The following is a 23,764-nucleotide window of genomic DNA, read 5'->3' as shown; positions in this document are numbered from 1 at the left end:
GATTGCGGCAGGATTTTTTTAGCAGTTGGGCAAAACCATGTGCACTGCAGGGGAGGCAGATATAACATGTGCAGAGAGAGTTAGATTTGGGTGGGTTATTTTATTTCTGTGCAGGGTAAATACTGGCTGCTTTATTTTTACACTGCAAATTAGATTGCAGATTGAACACACCCCACCCAAATCTAAAGGCCCGTACACACTGGTCGATGTATCGGCCGTTCTCTTGAACGGCCGATACATCGCGGGACCGTCGGCCAGTGTGTACGGGCGATACGTCTGTGAACTCCGTCGTTCACAGACGTATCGCGTCGGCCGCGCAGCACAGCCGACAGCCAATATATCTAACGATATATTGGCCCGTCGCTGTGTGTGTACGGGGCGGCCGGCGGTCCGCCCAGTTCATGACGTCAGTCCCCCGACGGATCGGGCTGTGTGTATGCACAACACACTGCCCGATCCGTACATAGATATATCTGCAGATCAATTGATCTGCAGATATATCTAATAGTGTGTACCCACCTTAACTCTCTCTGCACATATTAAATCTGCCTCCCCTGCAGTGCACATGGTTTTGCCCAACTGCTAACAAAATTCCTGCTGCGATCAACTTGGAATTACCCCCATTGTTGTGACTGATTATTACTCTAACTACCCTGTGGTGAAGACACTACATACAACTACTAGTAAAGCCGTAATCAATTGCATGAAGTCAATCTTTGCAAGGCATGGTGTTCCTATGGAAGTGTTCACTGACAATGGTCCTCAGTTTTCCAGTGCTGAATTTAGACAATTTGCTGATGAGTGGGAATTTGTCCATACTACATCAAGTCCCCACTATCCACGCTCAAATGGGTTGGTGGAAAGTTCAGTAAAAACTGTAAAGAGTCTCATGAAAAAAGCTCAAGAAGGTAAAGAAGATTTCTACAAAAGTCTTTTAATCTACCGTAGTACACCTTTACAGAATGGACTTTCTCCTGCCGAATGCTGATGGGAAGGAGGATTAGAGCAAATCTCCCGATACATGATGAACTGCTTTGTTATAATCCTGAGCATATTACTCATGTTTTGTTAGTTATTGTTATGATTTACCTTTGCTTCAGTTTGTGGAACTACAGGTCACAGCTAGCTCCTGCATAGTTGTCTCCCAGTGCCTCAGCTCATGCACTCAGCAACTGACTCCACAGATGCCTGGATTCTGTAATTACAGCTGGTTACCTGAAACCTACTATTCAGCTTGTCAGCCTGCTCAGTCTGCACTGCAGCTGCATGTTATATCAATTACTGGGGGCCTGTCTGGTGCTCACAGCTGATTGGTCCAACCTGTTCTTTTAAGCCTCTCAATCCCAAGAGGCTTTGCCAGTTTTAGCTACTCCATACGGTGTTCTGCTCTCTGGTTCCTCTCTGGTCTCAGTACATCTGTCCAGTGGGTTTTGCCTTGTTCCTGCATTGATTTCCAGCTTCACCATCTTGCTGATGACCTTAGTCTGCCGACTGCCGTTACCCTGTCTCCAAGTGTCTGCACCCCAGTCCCTGGTGAAAACCTCCCAGCGTGTTCTGGGTAACGTCAACCACTTGGTACCTGATCCCAAATTCCGGATTCTGCACCAGTTCCTGACATTATAACTGGCCAACCACTTCCTGGGCATGGACCCGTCACAGCAAAATCCGGCTCAAATCTTGGCTGGTCAAATACAAAATTTGACGCAGCAACTGAAAGATCTAAAGCTCAGAGTTTCCACCCAGGAAGAAACTAGCAGGTCATTGGTAGCAACAAGGGCTCCTGGGCCTGAACCAAAGCTGCATCTTCCTGATCGGTTCACGGGTGACCGGAAACAGTTCCAGAATTTCCGTGATAGCTGCAAGCTATATTTCATACTCCGTCCATTATCGTCTGGTTCTGAGGCTCAGCGAGTAGGTATCATCATCTCCCTCCTGCAGGGGGAACCCCAGTCCTGGGCATTCAGATTGAAAATGGAGAATCCCGAATTGCACACAGTGGATGCCTTTTTCAGCGCCCTAGGAATTCTTTATGATGACCCGGACCGAGCAGCTTCTGCAGAGGCTCATTTACGAGCCATGAGACAAGGGGAAAAACTCGGCCGAGGTATACTGCACTGAGTTTCGCAGATGGGCAGGTGATAGTGGTTGGAATGACCCAGCCCTCTGAAGTCAGTTCCGCTTAGGCCTCACTGAGCAAATTAAAGACTACCTTGTACAGTATCCTACTCCTGAAACCCTGGACAAGCTCATGCAGTTAGCAATTCGAGTAGATCGTCGGATCAGGGAACGGAGGATGGAGAAAGGAGGAGGGTCACCATCTCCTTCAGCAGTAGCCTTGGAAGAAGCCAAAGACTCCAGTGAACCCATGCAGATTGGGACCTTTCGTCTTTCTGCTCAGGAAAAATTTCGTAGGCGATCGATGGGCCATGCTTATATTGTGGGGCAAAGGGTCATTTTGCTAATGTTTGCACCCTGAAGTTGGGAAAAGACAAGACCCAGGGGTAAAAGGGGAGTTACTCCTGGGTCTGGCTGGAATCTCTCCTAAAAATTCAGTCTTGCTTCCAGTTCAAATTAGTCTACCTTTTCAGCAAGTTGCAGTCAAGGCTTTCGTTGATTGTGGTGCACCTGCCAACTTTATGGATATCTCTTTCGCCCGGTCCTGGAACATTCCTATACTAAGGATGAAGCCTCCTGTAACTATTTGTGGCCTTGATGGTAACCCCCTCCTCAGTGGGCAAGTGTCTCAGCAAACTCCTCCTGTTCATTTAACTACCGGTCTTCTGCATTCAGAGAAGATTAGTTTCCTCCTGGTCAATTGCCCCATGGCTTCCATAGTCCTAGGCAGTGGCGGAACAAGCAAGCGGTGGGCCCAGGTGCGACAAAATGCTTTGGGCCCCCCCCCCCCCCATCCAAGTCCACCCCGGGGGCAGTGCGCGCCGTAGGCGCGCGCAAAAATACATAGTGGCGTGGCTTCGTGGGGAAGGGGTGTGGCCACAAAATAATACCAACACAGTAGTCTCCATTATTCAAATTACGCCGCACAGTAGCACCACTACACCAGGTAGAGACCCTTTTACACCTTACAGCGAACAGATTCCTCTTTTTACACATTACAGCAGACAGCGTGCCCTTTTTACACATAACGGCAGACAGCGTGCCCTTTTTACACATAACGGCAGACCGCGTGCCCTTGTTACACATTACGGCAGACAGCGTGCCCTTTTTACACATTACGGTAGACAGCGTGCCCTTGTTACACATTACGGCAGACAGCGTGCCCTTGTTACACATTACGGCAGACAGCGTCCCCATTTTTACACATTACGGCAGGCAGATTCCTCCTTTTTACACATAGCAGCAGGCAGATTCCCCATTTTTACACATAGCGTCAGGCAGCCCCCCTTTTTTACACATTACGGCAGGCAGATTCCCCATTTTTACACATAGCGTCGGGCAGATTACCCCTTTTTACACATAACGGCAGACCGCGTGCCCTTGTTACACATTACGGCAGACAGCGTGCCCTTTTTACACATTACGGCAGACAGCGTGCCCTTGTTACACATTACGGCAGACAGCGTCCCCATTTTTACACATTACGGCAGGCAGATTCCCCTTTTTACACATAGTGGCAGGCAGTCCCCCCTTTTTACACATTGCGGCAGGTAGTCCCCCCTTTTTACACATTGCGGCAGGCAGTCCCCCCTTTTTACACAGTGCGGCAGGCAGTCCCCCCTTTTTACACATTGCGGCAGGCAGTCCCCCCTTTTTACACATTGCGGCAGGTAGTCCCCCCTTTTTACACATTGCGGCAGGCAGGCACAAGAAAGAAAGAAGGAAAGAAAAAGAAAGAAAGAAAGAAAGAAAGAAAGAAAGAAAGAAAGAAAGAAAGAAAGAAAGAAAGAAAGAAGAATTATACTTACCCTCAGGCTCATCGGTGCAGCTGCGTCAGACGACGATTCCCGGGCAGTAGAGAATGAGGAGGAGGGAGCCGGAGGACGGAGCCGCAGCAGCGCTTTGTTACTGGTGGAGGCGCTGCTGCTGCTGCCCCTCTGCTTCCCTATAGGCTGTTCTCGGAAGACAGCCTATAGGGAAGCAGAGGAGCAGCAGCAGCAGCGCCTCCACCAGTAACAAAGCACTGCTGTGGCTCCGTCCTCCGGCTCCCTCCTTCTTCCCCCGTCTGTACCGCTGCTCAGCTCCTATCTCCGGGCGGCTGTGCGCTGCGGGCAGCGGTTGCCTGCAGCGCACAGCGGCATGTAATGAGTCAGTTTGACTCATTACATGCTTGGGCCCCTGGACAGAGGCGGGCCCCAGTGCAGTGCACTGCCTGCACTGCCGGTAGTTCCGCCTCTGGTCCTAGGGCTTCCATGGTTGAAATCCCATAATCCATCCATCTGCTGGAAGACAGGAGAACTCTTACAGTGGGGAACAGAATGTACGGGAAGGTGTCTGTCCTTGCCAGTGCAATGCTCTCAAGTTATACCAGAGGGGCTACCGACCCCATATCATTCATTTGCGGATGTCTTCTCCAAGAAAGAGGCGGATACTCTTCTCCCACATCGACCTTATGACTGTGCCATCAGTCTGGTATCCAAAGATAAATTACCTAAGGGTAGATTATATGCTCTTTCTTTGCCAGAAACCAAAGCTATGGAGGACTATATTCAGGAGAACCTAAGCAAAGGGTTTATTCGTCCCTCAAAATCACCAGTAGGAGCAGGATTCTTCTTTGTGGCAAAAAAGGACGGCTCCTTACGTCCATGCATTGATTATAGAGGACTCAACAAAATCACTGTTAAGAACTCTTATCCTTTGCCTTTAATTTCCGTGTTGCTTGATCAACTCCGGATGGCGGAAATCTTCTCTAAAATTGATCTTCAGGGGGCATATAACCTCATACGAATTAAGGCCAGTGATGAGTGGAAGACGGCCTTCAACACTCATTCTGGACATTATGAATACCTTGTTATGCAATTTGGATTGTCAAATGCTCCTGCCGTCTTCCAAGATTTTATCAATGATATGCTCCGAGAATTACTGGGAAAATTTGTTGTGGTCTACTTGGATGACATCCTGATATATTCACGGTCACTTGTGCAGCATCGAGTCTATGTCCAGATGGTATTGCAAAAGCTCCGGGAGCACCATCTATACGCCAAGTTAGAAAAATGTGAATTTGAAGTGAAGGAAGTCGCTTTTTTAGGCTACATCATCTCTCCCAAGGGGTTCTCCATGGATCCCAGTAAGCTCCAAGCAATTCAAGATTGGGCACAACCTACTAACCTTAAAGCTATACAATGCTTTCTTGGATTCGCTAATTATTACAGGAGATTTATTCGTTCATTTTCAGACATTGTTGCACCTATTGTTGCTTTGACCAAGAAAGGTGCGGATCCATCACATTGGTCACCTTCAGCTCTATAAGCTTTTCTCAAGTTAAAAAAAGCCTTTATATCCGCACCTGTTCTTAGTCATCCAAATCCTGACCTGCCTTTTGTTATGGAAGTGGATGCCTCTGAAGTGGGAGTGGGAGCAGTCCTATCGCAGAAAGATCCCGTGGATTCTAAACTTCACCCGTGCTCTTTTTTGTCCAGAAAGTTCTCTCCTGCCGAAGGCAACTATGATGTTGGAAATCGTGAACTGCTTGCTATCAAGTGGGCTCTAGAAGAATGGAGGCATTGGTTGGAAGGGACGAGACATGTGATTACAATCCTCACTGACCATAAAACCTATCCTATATTGAATCAGCCAAGAGACTGAATCCAAGACAGGCACAATGGGCGTTATTCTTCACTAGATTCAACTATGTGATCTCCTATCGGCCAGGATCAAAGAATCTTAAAGAAGATGCCTTGTCACGAAGCTTCCTTCCAATTCAAAATTCATCCTGCTCTTCTGAACCAATTATTCCTGTTTTCAATATCCATGCTGGTCTTGCTCAAGATTTAGTCTCTCAGATTCAAGCCAAACAGTTTCTCGCAACCATGGGGACTCCCTCAGGACTCCTCTTTGTCCCTAAAGAGTACAGGAAAGCAGTTTTATCTGAATTTCATGTAAAAAGAGTCTCTGGGCATCCAGGGATTTCTAAGACTCTAGATTTATTGTCTCGTTCTGTTTGTTGGCCTTCTATGTGTCAAGACATTAGAGAGTTCATTCTTGCTTGTGAGATCTGTGCTCAACATTTAACTCCTCGTAAAGCTCCCATGGGACATCTTCTGCCTCTTACGGTTTCCTCAAGACCTTGGTCCCATATTTCTATGGACTTTGTGGTTGATCTTTCTAAGTCATCAGGGTACAATACCATTTGAGTTGTGGTAGACCGGTTCAGTAAGATGGCTCACTTTGTTCCTCTTCGCAAGCTCCCCAGTGCCAGAGAATTGTCAATCTTGTTTATCCAACATAACTTTAAATTACATGGATTACCACAGGACATTGTCTCCGACAGAGGAACTCAGTTTATTGCTCGATTCTGGCGAGCTTTCTGTTCAGCCTTGGATATTAATCTTAGTCTGTCCTCTGGTTATCATCCACAATCCAATGGACAGACTGAGCGAGTGAACCAGTCTCTTGAACAGTATCTCCGTTGATATGTTTCCAAGTACCATAATGATTGGGTGGACCACCTGGCATTTGCTGAATTTGCATATAATAATTACAGTCACTCTTCTTCATCCATGTCACCCTTCTTTTGTCTCTCGGGTTTCCATCCTAGGTCTAACGCTTTTGATATCCTGTAGCAACAGACTTCTTCCCTTGATCCTGTAGCTCGTCTGAGGAAAATTTGGAGGAGAGTACGTCTGGCACTAAACCAAGTCTCTGTTCGTTCCAAACAATTTGCTGACAGACGACGAAGACCTTGTACTTTTAAAGTGGGTGACATGGTGTGGCTGTCCACTCGAAATATCAAGTTACGCCAGCCATCTCAAAAATTTTGGCCTAGGTTCATTGGTCCATTCCGGATTATTAGACAGATTAATCCAGTAGCCTTTCGACTCCTTTTACCAAAATCACTTAAGATCAATAACACTTTCCACTGTTCCTTGTTGAAACCAGCATTTGTGTCCCAGAGATTTAGAAGATCTCCTTCCAGAAGGCCTGCCGCTGTGTTGGTCCAAGGTCACAAGGAGTTTGTTGTGGAAAAGATTCTGGATTCCAAGTTTAGGAGGGGTCAAGTTCATTTCCTCGTGCATTGGAAGGGTTACGGTCCAGAAGAGAGAACCTGGGTACCAGAGAGGTTTCTTCATGCACCTAGACTTAAGAGGTCTTTCTTCTATGAATTTCCGGATAAGCCTGGTTCTAGGGGTTCTTAACCCCTCTTCAGGGAGGGGGGGGGGTACTGTTATAATCCTGAGCATATTACTCATGTTTTGTTAGTTATTGTTATGATTAACCTTTGCTTCAGTTTGTAGAACTACAGGTCACAGCTAGCTCCTGCATAGTTGTCTCCCAGTGCCTCAGCTCCTGCACTCAGCAACTGACTCCACAGGTGCCTGGATTCTGTAATTACAGCTGGTTACCTGAAACCTACTATTCAGCTTGTCAACCTGCTCAGCTGCATGTTATATCAATTACTGGGGGCCTGTGTGGTGCTCACAGCTGATTGGTCCAACCTGTTCTTTTAAGCCTCTCAATCCTAAGAGGCTTTGCCAGTTATAGCTACTCCATACGGTGTTCTGCTCTCTGGTTCCTCTCTGGTCTCAGTACATCTGTCCAGTGGGTTTTGCCTTGTTCCTGCATTGAATTCCAGCTTCACCATCTTGCTGATGACCTTAGTCTGTCGACTGCCGTTACCCTGTCTCCAAGTGTCTGCACCCCAGTCCGTCCGTGTGCCGCTACCTCCTGTGTCTCTCCTAGAGTTTCTGCTGCTGTTCCATCTCCACGGCCCCAGTATACCATCTGGCCGTGTGCACCCTGCCACCCTCTCCAGTTCCTGTTTGTTCCTGCGTATCCCTGCGGTTTGTCATATACAACACCTCTACCACAACTCTAGTCCAGTTCAGGTATCAAGTGACCCAGACAGGGGGCCGCGACCTGCACGTCGGAACCGCAAAGCCCATATCCCCTTGTGGGGTTCCCTGGTGAAAACCTCCCAGCGTGTTAGACTCCGCGCCTCTGTTCTGGGTAACGTCAACCACTTGGTACCTAATCCCAAATTCCGGATTCTGCACCAGTTCCTGACATGCTTAATACACATAACTCAGCGTTGGTCAGACTGAGTAAGGAACGTCAACCGGCGAAACAGAAACTGTTCCATGACAGGCGAACAAAAAGCTTATCTGATCTAAAATCGGGTGACCAAGTCCGTCTTAGAGATCACGAGAAAGGTATTTGGGTGCAGAAAGGTATTGTGCAAGCACAAGAAGCACGTAGATCTTATACTATACATACAGAGCATGGAACGGAAGTAAGAAGAAATCGGGTGGATTTAAGATCTCAAACTAACCATAATGAAGACAACATGACTGAAGAATACCCTTCATCTGACATGTATGATGATCCTGATAATGGTGAACAAACCACGATTCTAGAAAGGTCCAACATGGTCGATGAAACACAGACTGTGTATGAAAGACCCAAAAGGGAAATACGCAGACCTGAGAGACTCATTGAAACATGTTAGATGATGTTCTTAATGACATTGTTAATTGTTGCATTGACGCATACAGGGTTTATCTTTAAAGAAAAGAGGATGTTATGTGTTAGTGCATTAGAATGCTTAATATTTGTAGACACTCCCTTACTAATATGTATAAGCCTGAATCTTCAGTGATGGTCCCTAGGACCAGAGGGATGCTGGGAAGTGGGTGGTCCAGTGTGCAGTGTGTCTGGAGTTGGTGATGGAATAAAACAGCACAGCAGTGAACTCACATGTCTCTGTATCCTTATGACTGGATTTACAAACATATGAACAAAACAAGTACTATGCCGGTGTCCAGGTTAGCGGGTTGCCGGCTATTATGGCGGCACAAGGGTAGGAGCGCAGCTCTGAGTGCAGGCTGCATCTCCAGGCTCAGATCAGCATTGCTGCACCGCTATGAGGGGCGAGCTGAGCCGTTTTTAAACAACTACCCACACTGGCACAGCGCTTACAGGGGCTCTGACCCACTGTTAAGCACCAAAATCACTACAGCCAGTATAAAAAAAAACGTGAAGACCGCGCGCCATTGAGGGGGCAGGGCTTCACTATGAGCGGATCCAGCAGCTCACCAGCTCCATTTTCCTTCTGCAGCTTACACAGACAGACTGGCAGGGAAGCGCAGCTCCTCCACAAGGACTCCAGATTACCTCAGCGGTACCAGGGGGTCATAGAAAGGGGGGGAGCAATATTAGAATACTAATCCCTATTAAGGGTACTTAGTTTGCGACCCAGCTAAGCTTGGCATTAGCTATAAGGGCGCGGTGTGGCTGGCTCCATCATACTCTGTGTCTCTCTAGGGGGCTCTGTGTGGGTTAACTGTGCTTTTAAACTTTCTCCTGTGTGGATGTGTTCTTTCACACGGCAGAGTGTTTTTCTTCCCCAGGGGGATCCCTACAGTGTACTCAGGATAGTACACATTCTCAGGCTAGTGGGTCCGAACCAGTATGGTTGAATTCATTAAAAGGGATGATCTCCAATATTTCACATAAATTGTCCCAAAATGAGAAAGAGACGCAATACTTAAGACAGTCTGTGGATGACCTGATGAATAGAGATTCAGTGTCCATACCAGCATCTCAGACCACAAACATTTGTCCACAAAAGCGTACACTGGCCCAAATCCTGCAGGCTGAAACTGATGATGATGTATCAGACACAGAGGAGGGTGAGGTGGACTCGGGAGGGGGGATGCAGCTCTGTCACAAGGAATACAAGCCCTGATAGAAGCTATTAGAGACGTCCTGCACATTCCTGACAAATTGACAGAGGAAGATGAGGAATCTTATTTTAATGTAAAAAGAAATCCTCTGCTACTTTCCCTGCATCTAAGGAATTAAGGCCCTCATTCCGAGTTGTTCGCTCGCTAGCTGCTTTTAGCAGCCGTGCAAACGATAAGCCTCCGCCCTCTGGGAGTGTATCGTAGCTTAGCAAAAGTGCGAATGAAAGGTTTGCAGCGCTGCTACAAAAAAATATTGTGCAGTTTCTGAGCAGCTCCAGACCTACTCCTAGCTTGCGATCACTTCAGACTGTTTAGTTCCTGTTTTGACGTCACGAACAAGGCCTGCGTTCGGCCAGCCACGCCTGCGTTTCCCCAGGCACGCCTGCGTTTGTATCTGACACGCCTGCGTTTTTACACACACTCCCTGAAAACAGTCAGTTACCACCCAGAAACACCCACTTCCTGTCAATCACTCTGCGGCCAGCAGTGCGATTGAAAAGCATTGCTAGACCTTGTGTGAAACTGCATCGGCTGTTGTGAAAGTACAGTACGCCACGCTTGCGCATTGCGCTGCGTACGCATGTGCAGAAGTGCCGCTTTTTTACCTAATCGCTGCGCAGCGAACGAAAACAGCTAGCGAACAACTCGGAATGACCCCCTAAATTCCCTATTTGAAGAAACTTGGATTAATCCTGACAAGAAGTTTCAGATCCCTAAATGGTTACTGGCATCCTTCCCTTTTCCTCAGGATGATAGAAAAAAATGTGAAAACCCACCGATTGTTGTTGCATTGGTATCTCATCTCGGTTGTCACGTAAAATAATCTTACCTGTCCCGGGGCAGCCTCCTTAAAGGACACAGCTGACTACAAGATTGAGACCACTCTCAAATCTCTGTACACAGCTGCGGGGGTGGCCCAAAGACCCACTATAGCTTGTGCATGGATCACTAGGGCCATTGCAAAATGGTCAGGTAACCTAATTGAGGGGTTAGATTCCTTACCCAGAGGGGTGATAATTTTACTCCTACAGCATATACAGGACTCTGCAAATTTTATGGTGGAGGCCATAAAAGAGATAGGCACGCAGAGGCCTATGGCTACGTCAGTGGACTGTGAATGCGGATTGCAGAAAAGGTGTGGAAAGCCTACCATTCACAGGTGAGGCCCTGTTTGGAGATGAACTGGATACGTGGATATCCAAGGCTATGGCGGGTAAGTCTATATACCTTTCTTCCGCAGCCCCCCCCAGCTAGGAAGACCTACTCTGCTCCAACTCTGCAGTCCTTTCGGACAGCAAAATGTAAAAATAAAACCAAAGGTTCTTCTACAGCCTTCAAAGGCAATAGAGGTAAACCCAGAAAACAAGCAACTGCAGGTTCACAGGAATAGAACTCAGGTTCTGTTTCCTCAAAGCCTTCAGCATGACGGTGGACAGCACTGCCTGGAAGACAGGCAGGTGGGAGACTGATTAAGAGATTTCAGTCACATATGGGCAACATCATGCCAGGATCCCTGGGTCAAAGAGCTCATCGCCCAGGGGTACAGACTGGAGATTCAGGAACTCCCACCTCACATATTCTTCAAATCAGGCTTACCAGCTTCTCAGGAGGCAAGTATAATTTTACAGGAAGCAATTCTAAAACTGGTACAGACTCAGGTCATTGTTTCAGTTCCACCTCAGCTACAGAACAATGGTTATTATTTCAACATGTTTGTGGTACCGAAACCGGACGGTTCGGTAAGACCCATTTTAAACCTCAAATCACTGAACCCGTACTTACAGGTGTTCAAATTCAAGATGGAGTCTCTGAGAGTGGTGATCTCAGGTCTGGAGGAAGGGGTATTCTTGGTGTCTCTGGATATCAAGGATGCGTACCTTCATATCCCAATCTGGCCGCCTCATCAGGCTTATCTAAGGTTTGCATTACAGAACTGTCACTACTAGTTCCAGGCCCTGCCATTTGGCCTCTCCACGGCACCGAGGGTGTTCACCAAGGTAATGGCAGAGATGATGTTTCTGCTCCGCAAACAGGGAGTGAACATAATCCCGTACCTGGATGATCTGCTGATAAAAGCACGATCCAGGGAACGGTTGTTGGACAACATTTCCCTCTCAAGTCGACTACTCCGGGATCACGGGTGGATTCTGAACCTACCAAAATCTCACCTGGAACCAACACGGAGGCTTCCGTTCCTGGGGATGAAACTGGATATAGTGGCACAGAAGGTATTCCTTCCATTGGAAAAGGCATTGGTAATCCAGTCGATGGTGCAGGATGTTCTAAAACCAACCCGGATATCGGTGCATCTATGCATTCGGCTTCTGGGAAAGATGGCAGACAAGGCGCTGCAGTACAGAAGGTTTTACGCAAGGTCCTTCCAGCTGGATCTGTTGGACAAGTGGTCCGGAACGCATCTCCACATGCACCAGAGGATACGTCTGTCGTCAAGACCCAGGATTTCTCTTCTGTGGTGGCTTCAGACTTCTCACCTGACAGAGGGCCGAAGGTTCGGATTCAAAATTGGATTCTGCTAACCACAGACGCAAGCCTCAGAGGTTGGGGAACGGTCACCCAGGGGGAACACCTCCATGGAAAATGGTCAAGTCAGGAAACCATTCTTCCAATCAGCATTCTGGAACATATACAATGCCCTTCTACAGGCATCACATCTTCAAGATCAGGCCATCCAGGTTCAGTCGGACAATATGACAGTGGTAACATACATAAACCGACAAGGCGGAACAAAGAGCAGAGCTGGAATGTCAGAGGTAACAAGGATTCTCCTCTGGACAGAAAGATAGGCTGTGGCGTTGTCCACAATCTTCATTCCAGGAGTAGACAACTGGGAAGCAGACTTCCTCAGCAGACATGACCGGGTGTTCGGGTGCTTGACACGTCGGTGGGGTAATCCACAGATTGACATGATATCCTCTCATCTCAACAAAAAGCTCAGGCGGTATTGTTCCAGGTCGAGAGACCCACAGGCAGTGGCGGTGGACGCTCTGGTGACTCCATGGGTCTATCAGATGGTGTATGTGTTTCCACCACTTCCTTTGATCCCAAGAATTCTCAAAAGAATAAAAAGGAAAGAGGTTCAAGCAATTCTCATTGCTCTGGATTGGCCGAGAAGGGCTTGGTACGCGGATCTACTGGAAATGCTCCTGGAGGATCCGTAGCATCTACCTCTTCGAGAGGATCTTCTGCAACAGGGTCCATTCATCTATCAAGACTTACCGCGGCTACGTTTGATGGCATGGAGTATGAGTGTCAAATTCTAGCCCAGAAATGCATTCCAGACAGGGTAATTCCTACCTTGATCCAAGCCAGAAAAGGGGTAACGTCTAAACATTACCAATGTATTTAGGGAAAATACGTCTCTTGGTGTGAAAACAGGAAATTTCCTGCAGTGGAGTTTCAACTGGGACGTTTTCTGCTTTTTCTGCAGTCAGGTGTGGATGTGGGCCTACGCCTGGGCTCCATAAAAGTCCAGATTTCGGCCTTATCCATTTTCTTCCAGAAACAGTTGGCTTCCCTCCCTGAGGTTCAGACGTTCTTGGAAGGTGTTCTGCACATCCAACCGCCCTTTGTGCCTCCCACGGCACCTTGAGATCTCAACGTGGTGTTGCAGTTTCTACAATCTGAATGGTTTGAGCCTTTACAGGAGGTTGACGTACAGTTTCTTAAGTGGAAGACCGTCACACTGTTGGCCTTGGCTTCTGCAAAATGTGTGTCGGAATTGGGGGTGTTGTCTCATAAGAGCCCCTATTTGATTTTTCATGAAGATAGAGCTGAACTCAGAACTCATCAGTAATTTTTTCCAAAGGTGGTGTCTGCATTTCATATCAACTAACCTATTGTGGTCCCGGTGGTTACCGACACCTCTACTACTTCAAAAACCCTGGATGTTGTGAGGGCTTTGAAAATCTATGTGAAGCGGACAGTGCGTCACAGAAAATCGGCTTCAATGCAGTCTATTTCTCGCTGGATCAGGCTTACTATCCAGCATGCTTACTCTACGGCAGGTTTGCCGGTTCCTAAATCTGTATAGGCCCACTCTACTAGGTCGGTGGGTTCTTCCTGGGTGGATGCCCGGGGTGTCTCGGCTTTACAGCTCTGCCGAGCGGCTAATTGGTCAGGTTCGAACACGTTTGCTAAGTTCTACAAGTTTGATACTTTGGCCTCTGAGGACCTTCAGTTTGGTCTATCAGTTCTGCAGGAACCTCAGCACTCTCCCACCCGATTTGGGAGCTTTGGTACGCCCAGTGCTTCGTGTGTTCCTGCACTGTTACTTGGTTAAGTATTGTTGTTGGTTCAGCTGTTGCTGTCCCTCATCAAGTTTGGTTAGCACGGCTTTCCTCTTGTTTGTGTGTGCTTGTTCGAATCTCACCACTGTCCTTTAAATCCTTCTCTCAAACTATGTCCGTCTCCTCGGGCACAGTTTCTAGACTGAGTCTGGTAGGAGGGGCATAGAGGGAGGAGCCAGCGCACACTATTGATTTCTTAAAGTGCCCAAGGCTCCTAGTGGACCAGTCTATACCCCATGGTACTAAATGGACCCTAGTATCCTCGATGGACTACGAGAAAAGGATTTACTGGTAGGTAATTAAAATCCTATTTTATAGATAATCATGCAAATTTTTGTTTTCTGATTTCAGCCATTATTGTAGAGAACTTTTCCTTGTTCTACTCCACTGAAGAAGATCAACTATTAAGTCCCAATGATCTCCGCCATTATCAAATAATTTGGAATATGGTTGATGATAAAAGAGAGGTAATTTTGTTTAGACATTCTTACTATGTTGACTGTGATCATTGCATTGGAGGGAGACACAATATAAGCTATTGTTTTTAATTATTCTGTACTTTGTTCTTTTTCTAAACTGGGTTGATAAATCACTATGGGGGAGATGTACTAAGCCTTGAAAAGTGATACATTTCACAATGATAAGGTACCAGCCAATCGGCTCCTAACTGTCATGTTACAGGCTGGGTTTGTATAATGACAGGAACTGGTTGGTTGGTACTTTATCACCATGCAATTTATCCATTTTCAAGGCTTGGTACATCTGGCCCTATATGCCAAATGTTTATTTTATATAAACATGCAAAAAGAAAACCATAGCATTTAAAACATACCAATTTCACAACATTAGTTTCCGGCCTCACAAGGCTGTGAACAAAAATCTGCGCGTTTAGAGTCATATGACTACATCCATGGGTGAGCCAACTCACTCCTAATTGAATCAACCCCAATGAGTACACAACCGCTTGCTCCGTTTACATACTGTACAGGTATACTAACATCAGGTCTATATTTTTGGACAATCAGCATTTTCCCAGTACCACATACCCACTTCAGAATGGCCTATGAACCAGGCTCTACTAAAAGTACTATATTCTTACCTGTGCATTTTATTAAATTATGACGGGGAATGCAATAAGGTGTGAGAATCACAAAGTGAGAGTTTTTGGGAGAATTCTCCTGTTTTATTTTTTAAAGTGTAAATCATTTACATTACAAAATTAACCTATTTCTTCATGGAGATCCCTAAGAGTTTGTAGACATACGTATGAATAAGCCAATTACCACTTATGCTTATGATGTTCAGGCCCTAACACTATCTATATAATAAGGCAGTGTGGCATGTCCTGCTATGGACTCTCCCCTCACTGCCATCATCTCTCAGTGCTGCTACAGAGGGGGGATAGACCCCTAGCGGAGAAACCAGTGCCAGCAGAGGTAAGTATTGCGGGTAGGGGTGGAATGAGGCAGGCTGTGGTGACCCTGCATATGCTGGGACCATTTTACTATTAATAAGTGATAAAAATAAGTTTTTCATGATTGAATTAGAGTTACAGTCATACACTGAAATTTTTGTCTTTATTACCTAGGGTGTTATTCCAACATTTCGTGTGAAATTCCTCCTGAGGCTGCTACGTGGCCGTCTAGAAGTAGACTTGGACAAAGACAAGCTCTTATTTAAGCACATGTGCTATGAAATGGAACGCTTGCATAGTGGTGGGGATGTTACTTTTCATGATGTGCTTAGGTAAATTAATTTGTTTATTTAATCATAAAAAGAAAGGGTGAAATGTTAAAAGAAAATTCAGTTTCAAGATATTGGGTTATACTATGTTTCTTGTTATCCATGTAAAGAATTTTTTACCATGTAAGAACAAAAATGTAATTATGTATTATGGCCATGCTGCATACTAGTACATGGTGATGATCTGTAGGTACTGTAGTCGTGTAGTTTACTCAAACTAAAGAATATCTCCACCGAAAACGTACAATCTAGTGGAGTTTACCAGCTCAACATTATATCCCAAGTTTTACTTACTGCACTTGTGATATGATAATCTTCCAAATGAGCTGGGCCACATAAAGCCTCTAAAGTCTCTTGCTGCTCTTATGTTTACTAAGATCTTAGTCCCACTTTGAACTGACAGTGGTGTTATTAATGCCTCTCCCCGTGTACTTCCTGTTGCATGCAGTGCCCCTCTTAGGTGTACATCCTGTTGCATGTAGTGCCCTTCCCAGGTGTATGTCCTATTGCATGCAGTGCTCCTACCAGGTGTATGTCCTATTGCATGCAGTGCCCCTATCAGGTGTACGTCCTGTTGCATAGGCTGTACATCCTATGTGTACTTCCTGTTGCGTGCAGTGCTACCCCCTTATGTACTTCATATTGCATGCAAGGCCACTCCCATGTGTACTTCCTGGTGCACAGAGTGCTCCTTCCATGTGTATTTCCTGTTGTAGGCAGTGTCCCTCCCATGTGTACTATAGCATGAAGTGCCACTCCCATGTTTATTAGAGATGAGCGCCTGAAATTTTTCGGGTTTTGTGTTTTGGTTTTGGGTTCGGTTCCGCGGCCGTGTTTTGGGTTCGACCGCGTTTTGGCAAAACCTCACCGAATTTTTTTTGTCGGATTCGGGTGTGTTTTGGATTCGGGTGTTTTTTTCAAAAAACACTAAAAAACAGCTTAAATCATAGAATTTGGGGGTCATTTTGATCCCAAAGTATTATTAACCTCAAAAACCATAATTTACACTCATTTTCAGTCTATTCTGAATACCTCACACCTCACAATATTATTTTTAGTCCTAAAATTTGCACCGAGGTCGCTGTGTGAGTAAGATAAGCGACCCTAGTGGCCGACACAAACACCGGGCCCATCTAGGAGTGGCACTGCAGTGTCACGCAGGATGTCCCTTCCAAAAAACCCTCCCCAAACAGCACATGACGCAAAGAAAAAAAGAGGCGCAATGAGGTAGCTGTGTGAGTAAGATTAGCGACCCTAGTGGCCGACACAAACACCGGGCCCATCTAGGAGTGGCACTGCAGTGTCACGCAGGATGGCCCTTCCAAAAAACCCTCCCCAAACAGCACATGACGCAAAGAAAAAAAGAGGCGCAATGAGGTAGCTGTGTAAGTAAGATTAGCGACCCTAGTGGCCGACACAAACACCGGGCCCATCTAGGAGTGGCACTGCAGTGTCACGCAGGATGTCCCTTCCAAAAAACCCTCCCCAAACAGCACATGACGCAAAGAAAAAAAGAGGCGCAATGAGGTAGCTGTGTGAGTAAGATTAGCGACCCTAGTGGCCGACACAAACACCGGGCCCATCTAGGAGTGGCACTGCAGTGTCACGCAGGATGTCCCTTCCAAAAAACCCTCCCCAAACAGCACATGACGCAAAGAAAAAAAGAGGCGCAATGAGGTAGCTGTGTGAGTAAGATTAGCGACCCTAGTGGCCGACACAAACACCGGGCCCATCTAGGAGTGGCACTGCAGTGTCACGCAGGATGTCCCTTCCAAAAAACCCTCCCCAAACAGCACATGACGCAAAGAAAAAAAGAGGCGCAATGAGGTAGCTGACTGTGTGAGTAAGATTAGCGACCCTAGTGGCCGACACAAACACCGGGCCCATCTAGGAGTGGCACTGCAGTGTCACGCAGGATGTCCCTTCCAAAAAACCCTCCCCAAACAGCACATGACGCAAAGAAAAAAAGAGGCGCAATGAGGTAGCTGACTGTGTGAGTAAGATTAGCGACCCTAGTGGCCGACACAAACACCGGGCCCATCTAGGAGTGGCACTGCAGTGTCACGCAGGATGTCCCTTCCAAAAAACCCTCCCCAATCAGCACATGATGCAAAGAAAAAGAAAAGAAAAAAGAGGTGCAAGATGGAATTGTCCTTGGGCCCTCCCACCCACCCTTATGTTGTGTAAACAAAACAGGACATGCACACTTTAACCAACCCATCATTTCAGTGACAGGGTCTGCCACACGACTGTGACTGATATGACGGGTTGGTTTGGACCCCCCCCAAAAAAGAAGCAATTAATCTCTCCTTGCACAAACTGGCTCTACAGAGGCAAGATGTCCACCTCATCTTCACCCTCCGATATATCACCGTGTACATCCCCCTCCTCACAGATTATCAATTCGTCCCCACTGGAATCCACCATCTCAGCTCCCTGTGTACTTTGTGGAGGCAATTGCTGCTGGTCAATGTCTCCGCGGAGGAATTGATTATAATTCATTTTAATGAACATCATCTTCTCCACATTTTCTGGATGTAACCTCGTACGCCGATTGCTGACAAGGTGAGCGGCGGCACTAAACACTCTTTCGGAGTACACACTTGTGGGAGGGCAACTTAGGTAGAATAAAGCCAGTTTGTGCAAGGGCCTCCAAATTGCCTCTTTTTCCTGCCAGTATAAGTACGGACTGTGTGACGTGCCTACTTGGATGCGGTCACTCATATAATCCTCCACCATTCTATCAATGTTGAGAGAATCATATGCAGTGACAGTAGACGACATGTCCGTAATCGTTGTCAGGTCCTTCAGTCCGGACCAGATGTCAGCATCAGCAGTCGCTCCAGACTGCCCTGCATCACCGCCAGCGGGTGGGCTCGGAATTCTGAGCCTTTTCCTCGCACCCCCAGTTGCGGGAGAATGTGAAGGAGGAGATGTTGACAGGTCGCGTTCCGCTTGACTTGACAATTTTGTCACCAGCAGGTCTTTCAACCCCAGCAGACCTGTGTCTGCCGGAAAGAGAGATCCAAGGTAGGCTTTAAATCTAGGATCGAGCACGGTGGCCAAAATGTAGTGCTCTGATTTCAACAGATTGACCACCCGTGAATCCTTGTTAAGCGAATTAAGGGCTGCATCCACAAGTCCCACATGCCTAGCGGAATCGCTCCCTTTTAGCTCCTTCTTCAATGCCTCCAGCTTCTTCTGCAAAAGCCTGATGAGGGGAATGACCTGACTCAGGCTGGCAGTGTCTGAACTGACTTCACGTGTGGCAAGTTCAAAGGGCATCAGAACCTTGCACAACGTTGAAATCATTCTCCACTGCACTTGAGACAGGTGCATTCCACCTACTATATCGTGCTCAATTGTATAGGCTTGAATGGCCTTTTGCTGCTCCTCCAACCTCTGAAGCATATAGAGGGTTGAATTCCACCTCGTTACCACTTCTTGCTTCAGATGATGGCAGGGCAGGTTCAGTAGTTTTTGGTGGTGCTCCAGTCTTCTGTACGTGGTGCCTGTACGCCGAAAGTGTCCCGCAATTTTTCTGGCCACCGACAGCATCTCTTGCACGCCCCTGTCGTTTTTAAAAAAATTCTGCACCACCAAATTCAAGGTATGTGCAAAACATGGGACGTGCTGGAATTTGCCCATATTTAATGCACACACAATATTGCTGGCGTTGTCCGATGCCACAAATCCACAGGAGAGTCCAATTGGGGTAAGCCATTCCGCGATGATCTTCCTCAGTTGCCGTAAGAGGTTTTCAGCTGTGTGCGTATTCTGGAAAGCGGTGATACAAAGCGTAGCCTGCCTAGGAAAGAGTTGGCGTTTGCGAGATGCTGCTACTGGTGCCGCCGCTGCTGTTCTTGCGGCGGGAGTCCATACATCTACCCAGTGGGCTGTCACAGTCATATAGTCCTGACCCTGCCCTGCTCCACTTGTCCACATGTCCGTGGTTAAGTGGACATTGGGTACAACTGCATTTTTTAGGACACTGGTGAGTCTTTTTCTGACGTCCGTGTACATTCTCGGTATCGCCTGCCTAGAGAAGTGGAACCTAGATGGTATTTGGTAACGGGGGCACACTGCCTCAATAAATTGTCTAGTTCCCTGTGAACTAACGGCGGATACCGGACGCACGTCTAACACCAACATAGTTGTCAAGGACTCAGTTATCGGCTTTGCAGTAGGATGACTGCTGTGATATTTCATCTTCCTCGCAAAGGACTGTTGAACAGTCAATTGCTTACTGGAAGTAGTACAAGTGGGCTTACGACTTCCCCTCTGGGATGACCATCGACTCCCAGCGGCAACAACAGCAGCGCCAGCAGCAGTAGGCGTTACACGCAAGGATGCATCGGAGGAATCCCAGGCAGGAGAGGACTCGTCAGAATTGCCAGTGACATGGCCTGCAGGACTATTGGCATTCCTGGGGAAGGAGGAAATTGACACTGAGGGAGTTGGTGGGGTGGTTTGCGTGAGCTTGGTTACAAGAGGAAGGGATTTACTGGTCAGTGGACTGCTTCCGCTGTCACCCAAAGTTTTTGAACTTGTCACTGACTTATTATGAATGCGCTGCAGGTGACGTATAAGGGAGGATGTTCCGAGGTGGTTAACGTCCTTACCCCTACTTATTACAGCTTGACAAAGGGAACACACGGCTTGACACCTGTTGTCCGCATTTCTGGTGAAATACCTCCACACCGAAGAGCTGATTTTTTTGGTATTTTCACCTGGCATGTCAACGGCCATATTCCTCCCACGGACAACAGGTGTCTCCCCGGGTGCCTGACTTAAACAAACCACCTCACCATCAGAATCCTCCTGGTCAATTTCCTCCCCAGCGCCAGCAACACCCATATCCTCCTCATCCTGGTGTACTTCAACACTGACATCTTCAATCTGACTATCAGGAACTGGACTGCGGGTGCTCCTTCCAGCACTTGCAGGGGGCGTGCAAATGGTGGAAGGCGCATGCTCTTCACGTCCAGTGTTGGGAAGGTCAGGCATCGCAACCGACACAATTGGACTCTCCTTGTGGATTTGGGATTTCAAAGAACGCACAGTTCTTTGCGGTGCTTTTGCCAGCTTGAGTCTTTTCAGTTTTCTAGCGAGAGGCTGAGTGCTTCCATCCTCATGTGAAGCTGAACCACTAGCCATGAACATAGGCCAGGGCCTCAGCCGTTCCTTGCCACTCCGTGTGGTAAATGGCATATTGGCAAGTTTACGCTTCTCCTCCGACAATTTTATTTTAGGTTTTGGAGTCCTTTTTTTACTGATATTTGGTGTTTTGGTTTTGACATGCTCTGTACTATGCCATTGGGCATCGGCCTTGGCAGACGACGTTGCTGGCATTTCATCGTCTCGGCCATGACTAGTGGCAGCAGCTTCAGCACGAGGTGGAAGTGGATCTTGATCTTTCCCTAATTTTGGAACCTCAACATTTTTGTTCTCCATATTTTAATAGGCACAACTAAAAGGCACCTCAGGTAAACAATGGAGATGGATGGATTGGATACTAGTATACAATTATGGACGGGCTGCCGAGTGCCGACACAGAGGTAGCCACAGCCGTGAACTACCGCACTGTACTGTGTCTGCTGCTAATATATAGACTGGTTGATAAAGAGATAGTATACTCGTAACTAGTATGTATGTATAAAGAAAGAAAAAAAAACCACGGTTAGGTGGTATATACAATTATGGACGGGCTGCCGAGTGCCGACACAGAGGTAGCCACAGCCGTGAACTACCGCACTGTACTGTGTCTGCTGCTAATATATAGACTGGTTGATAAAGAGATAGTATACTCGTAACTAGTATGTATGTATAAAGAAAGAAAAAAAAACCACGGTTAGGTGGTATATACAATTATGGACGGGCTGCCGAGTGCCGACACAGAGGTAGCCACAGCCGTGAACTACCGCACTGTACTGTGTCTGCTGCTAATATATAGACTGGTTGATAAAGAGATAGTATACTCGTAACTAGTATGTATGTATAAAGAAAGAAAAAAAAACCACGGTTAGGTGGTATATACAATTATGGACGGGCTGCCGAGTGCCGACACAGAGGTAGCCACAGCCGTGAACTACCGCACTGTACTGTGTCTGCTGCTAATATATAGACTGGTTGATAAAGAGATAGTATACTCGTAACTAGTATGTATGTATAAAGAAAGAAAAAAAAACCACGGTTAGGTGGTATATACAATTATGGACGGGCTGCCGAGTGCCGACACAGAGGTAGCCACAGCCGTGAACTACCGCACTGTACTGTGTCTGCTGCTAATATAGACTGGTTGATAAAGAGATAGTATACTCGTAACTAGTATGTATGTATAAAGAAAGAAAAAAAAACCACGGTTAGGTGGTATATACAATTATGGACGGGCTGCCGAGTGCCGACACAGAGGTAGCCACAGCCGTGAACTACCGCACTGTACTGTGTCTGCTGCTAATATATAGACTGGTTGATAAAGAGATAGTATACTCGTAACTAGTATGTATGTATAAAGAAAGAAAAAAAAACCACGGTTAGGTGGTATATACAATTATGGACGGGCTGCCGAGTGCCGACACAGAGGTAGCCACAGCCGTGAACTACCGCACTGTACTGTGCCTGCTGCTAATATAGACTGGTTGATAAAGAGATAGTATACTCGTAACTAGTATGTATGTATAAAGAAAGAAAAAAAAACCACGGTTAGGTGGTATATACAATTATGGACGGGCTGCCGAGTGCCGACACAGAGGTAGCCACAGCCGTGAACTACCGCACTGTACTGTGTCTGCTGCTAATATATAGACTGGTTGATAAAGAGATAGTATACTCGTAACTAGTATGTATGTATAAAGAAAGAAAAAAAAACCACGGTTAGGTGGTATATACAATTATGGACGGGCTGCCGAGTGCCGACACAGAGGTAGCCACAGCCGTGAACTACCGCACTGTACTGTGTCTGCTGCTAATATATAGACTGGTTGATAAAGAGATAGTATACTCGTAACTAGTATGTATGTATAAAGAAAGAAAAAAAAACCACGGTTAGGTGGTATATACAATTATGGACGGGCTGCCGAGTGCCGACACAGAGGTAGCCACAGCCGTGAACTACCGCACTGTACTGTGTCTGCTGCTAATATATAGACTGGTTGATAAAGAGATAGTATACTCGTAACTAGTATGTATGTATAAAGAAAGAAAAAAAAACCACGGTTAGGTGGTATATACAATTATGGACGGGCTGCCGAGTGCCGACACAGAGGTAGCCACAGCCGTGAACTACCGCACTGTACTGTGTCTGCTGCTAATATATAGACTGGTTGATAAAGAGATAGTATACTCGTAACTAGTATGTATGTATAAAGAAAGAAAAAAAAACCACGGTTAGGTGGTATATACAATTATGGACGGGCTGTCGAGTGCCGACACAGAGGTAGCCACAGCCGTGAACTACCGCACTGTACTGTGTCTGCTGCTAATATAGACTGGTTGATAAAGAGATAGTATACTACTAATATTATATATACTGGTGGTCAGGTCACTGGTCACTAGTCACACTGGCAGTGGCACTCCTGCAGCAAAAGTGTGCACTGTTTAATTTTAATATAATATTATGTACTCCTGGCTCCTGCTATAACCTATAACTGGCACTGCAGTAGTGCTCCCCAGTCTCCCCCACAATTATAAGCTGTGTGAGCTGAGCAGTCAGACAGATATATAATATATATAGATGATGCAGCACACTGGCCTGAGCCTGAGCAGTGCACACAGATATGGTATGTGACTGACTGAGTCACTGTGTGTATCGCTTTTTTCAGGCAGAGAACGGATATATTAAATAAACTGCACTGTGTG

At 46.7% G+C, this 23,764-nt stretch overlaps 1 protein-coding gene across 3 annotated transcripts in view; it reads left to right on the top strand.

The window, feature by feature from the left end:
* Window positions 1-23,764, top strand: part of NALCN (sodium leak channel, non-selective) — a 1,296,054-nt gene that overhangs the window by 1,252,559 nt on the left and 19,731 nt on the right. For all 3 annotated transcript variants that reach the window (XM_063953246.1, XM_063953245.1, XM_063953244.1), the window contains 2 exons: window positions 14,516-14,631; window positions 15,753-15,910. In XM_063953246.1, the coding sequence (XP_063809316.1) occupies window positions 14,516-14,631; window positions 15,753-15,910 (274 nt within the window). The remainder of the gene's footprint in view (window positions 1-14,515; window positions 14,632-15,752; window positions 15,911-23,764) is intronic.

The sequence above is a fragment of the Pseudophryne corroboree genome, chromosome 2 (assembly GCF_028390025.1).
Source record: "Pseudophryne corroboree isolate aPseCor3 chromosome 2, aPseCor3.hap2, whole genome shotgun sequence".
Taxonomy (NCBI): domain Eukaryota; kingdom Metazoa; phylum Chordata; class Amphibia; order Anura; family Myobatrachidae; genus Pseudophryne; species Pseudophryne corroboree.
This window is presented reverse-complemented; position numbering and strand designations above follow the sequence as displayed.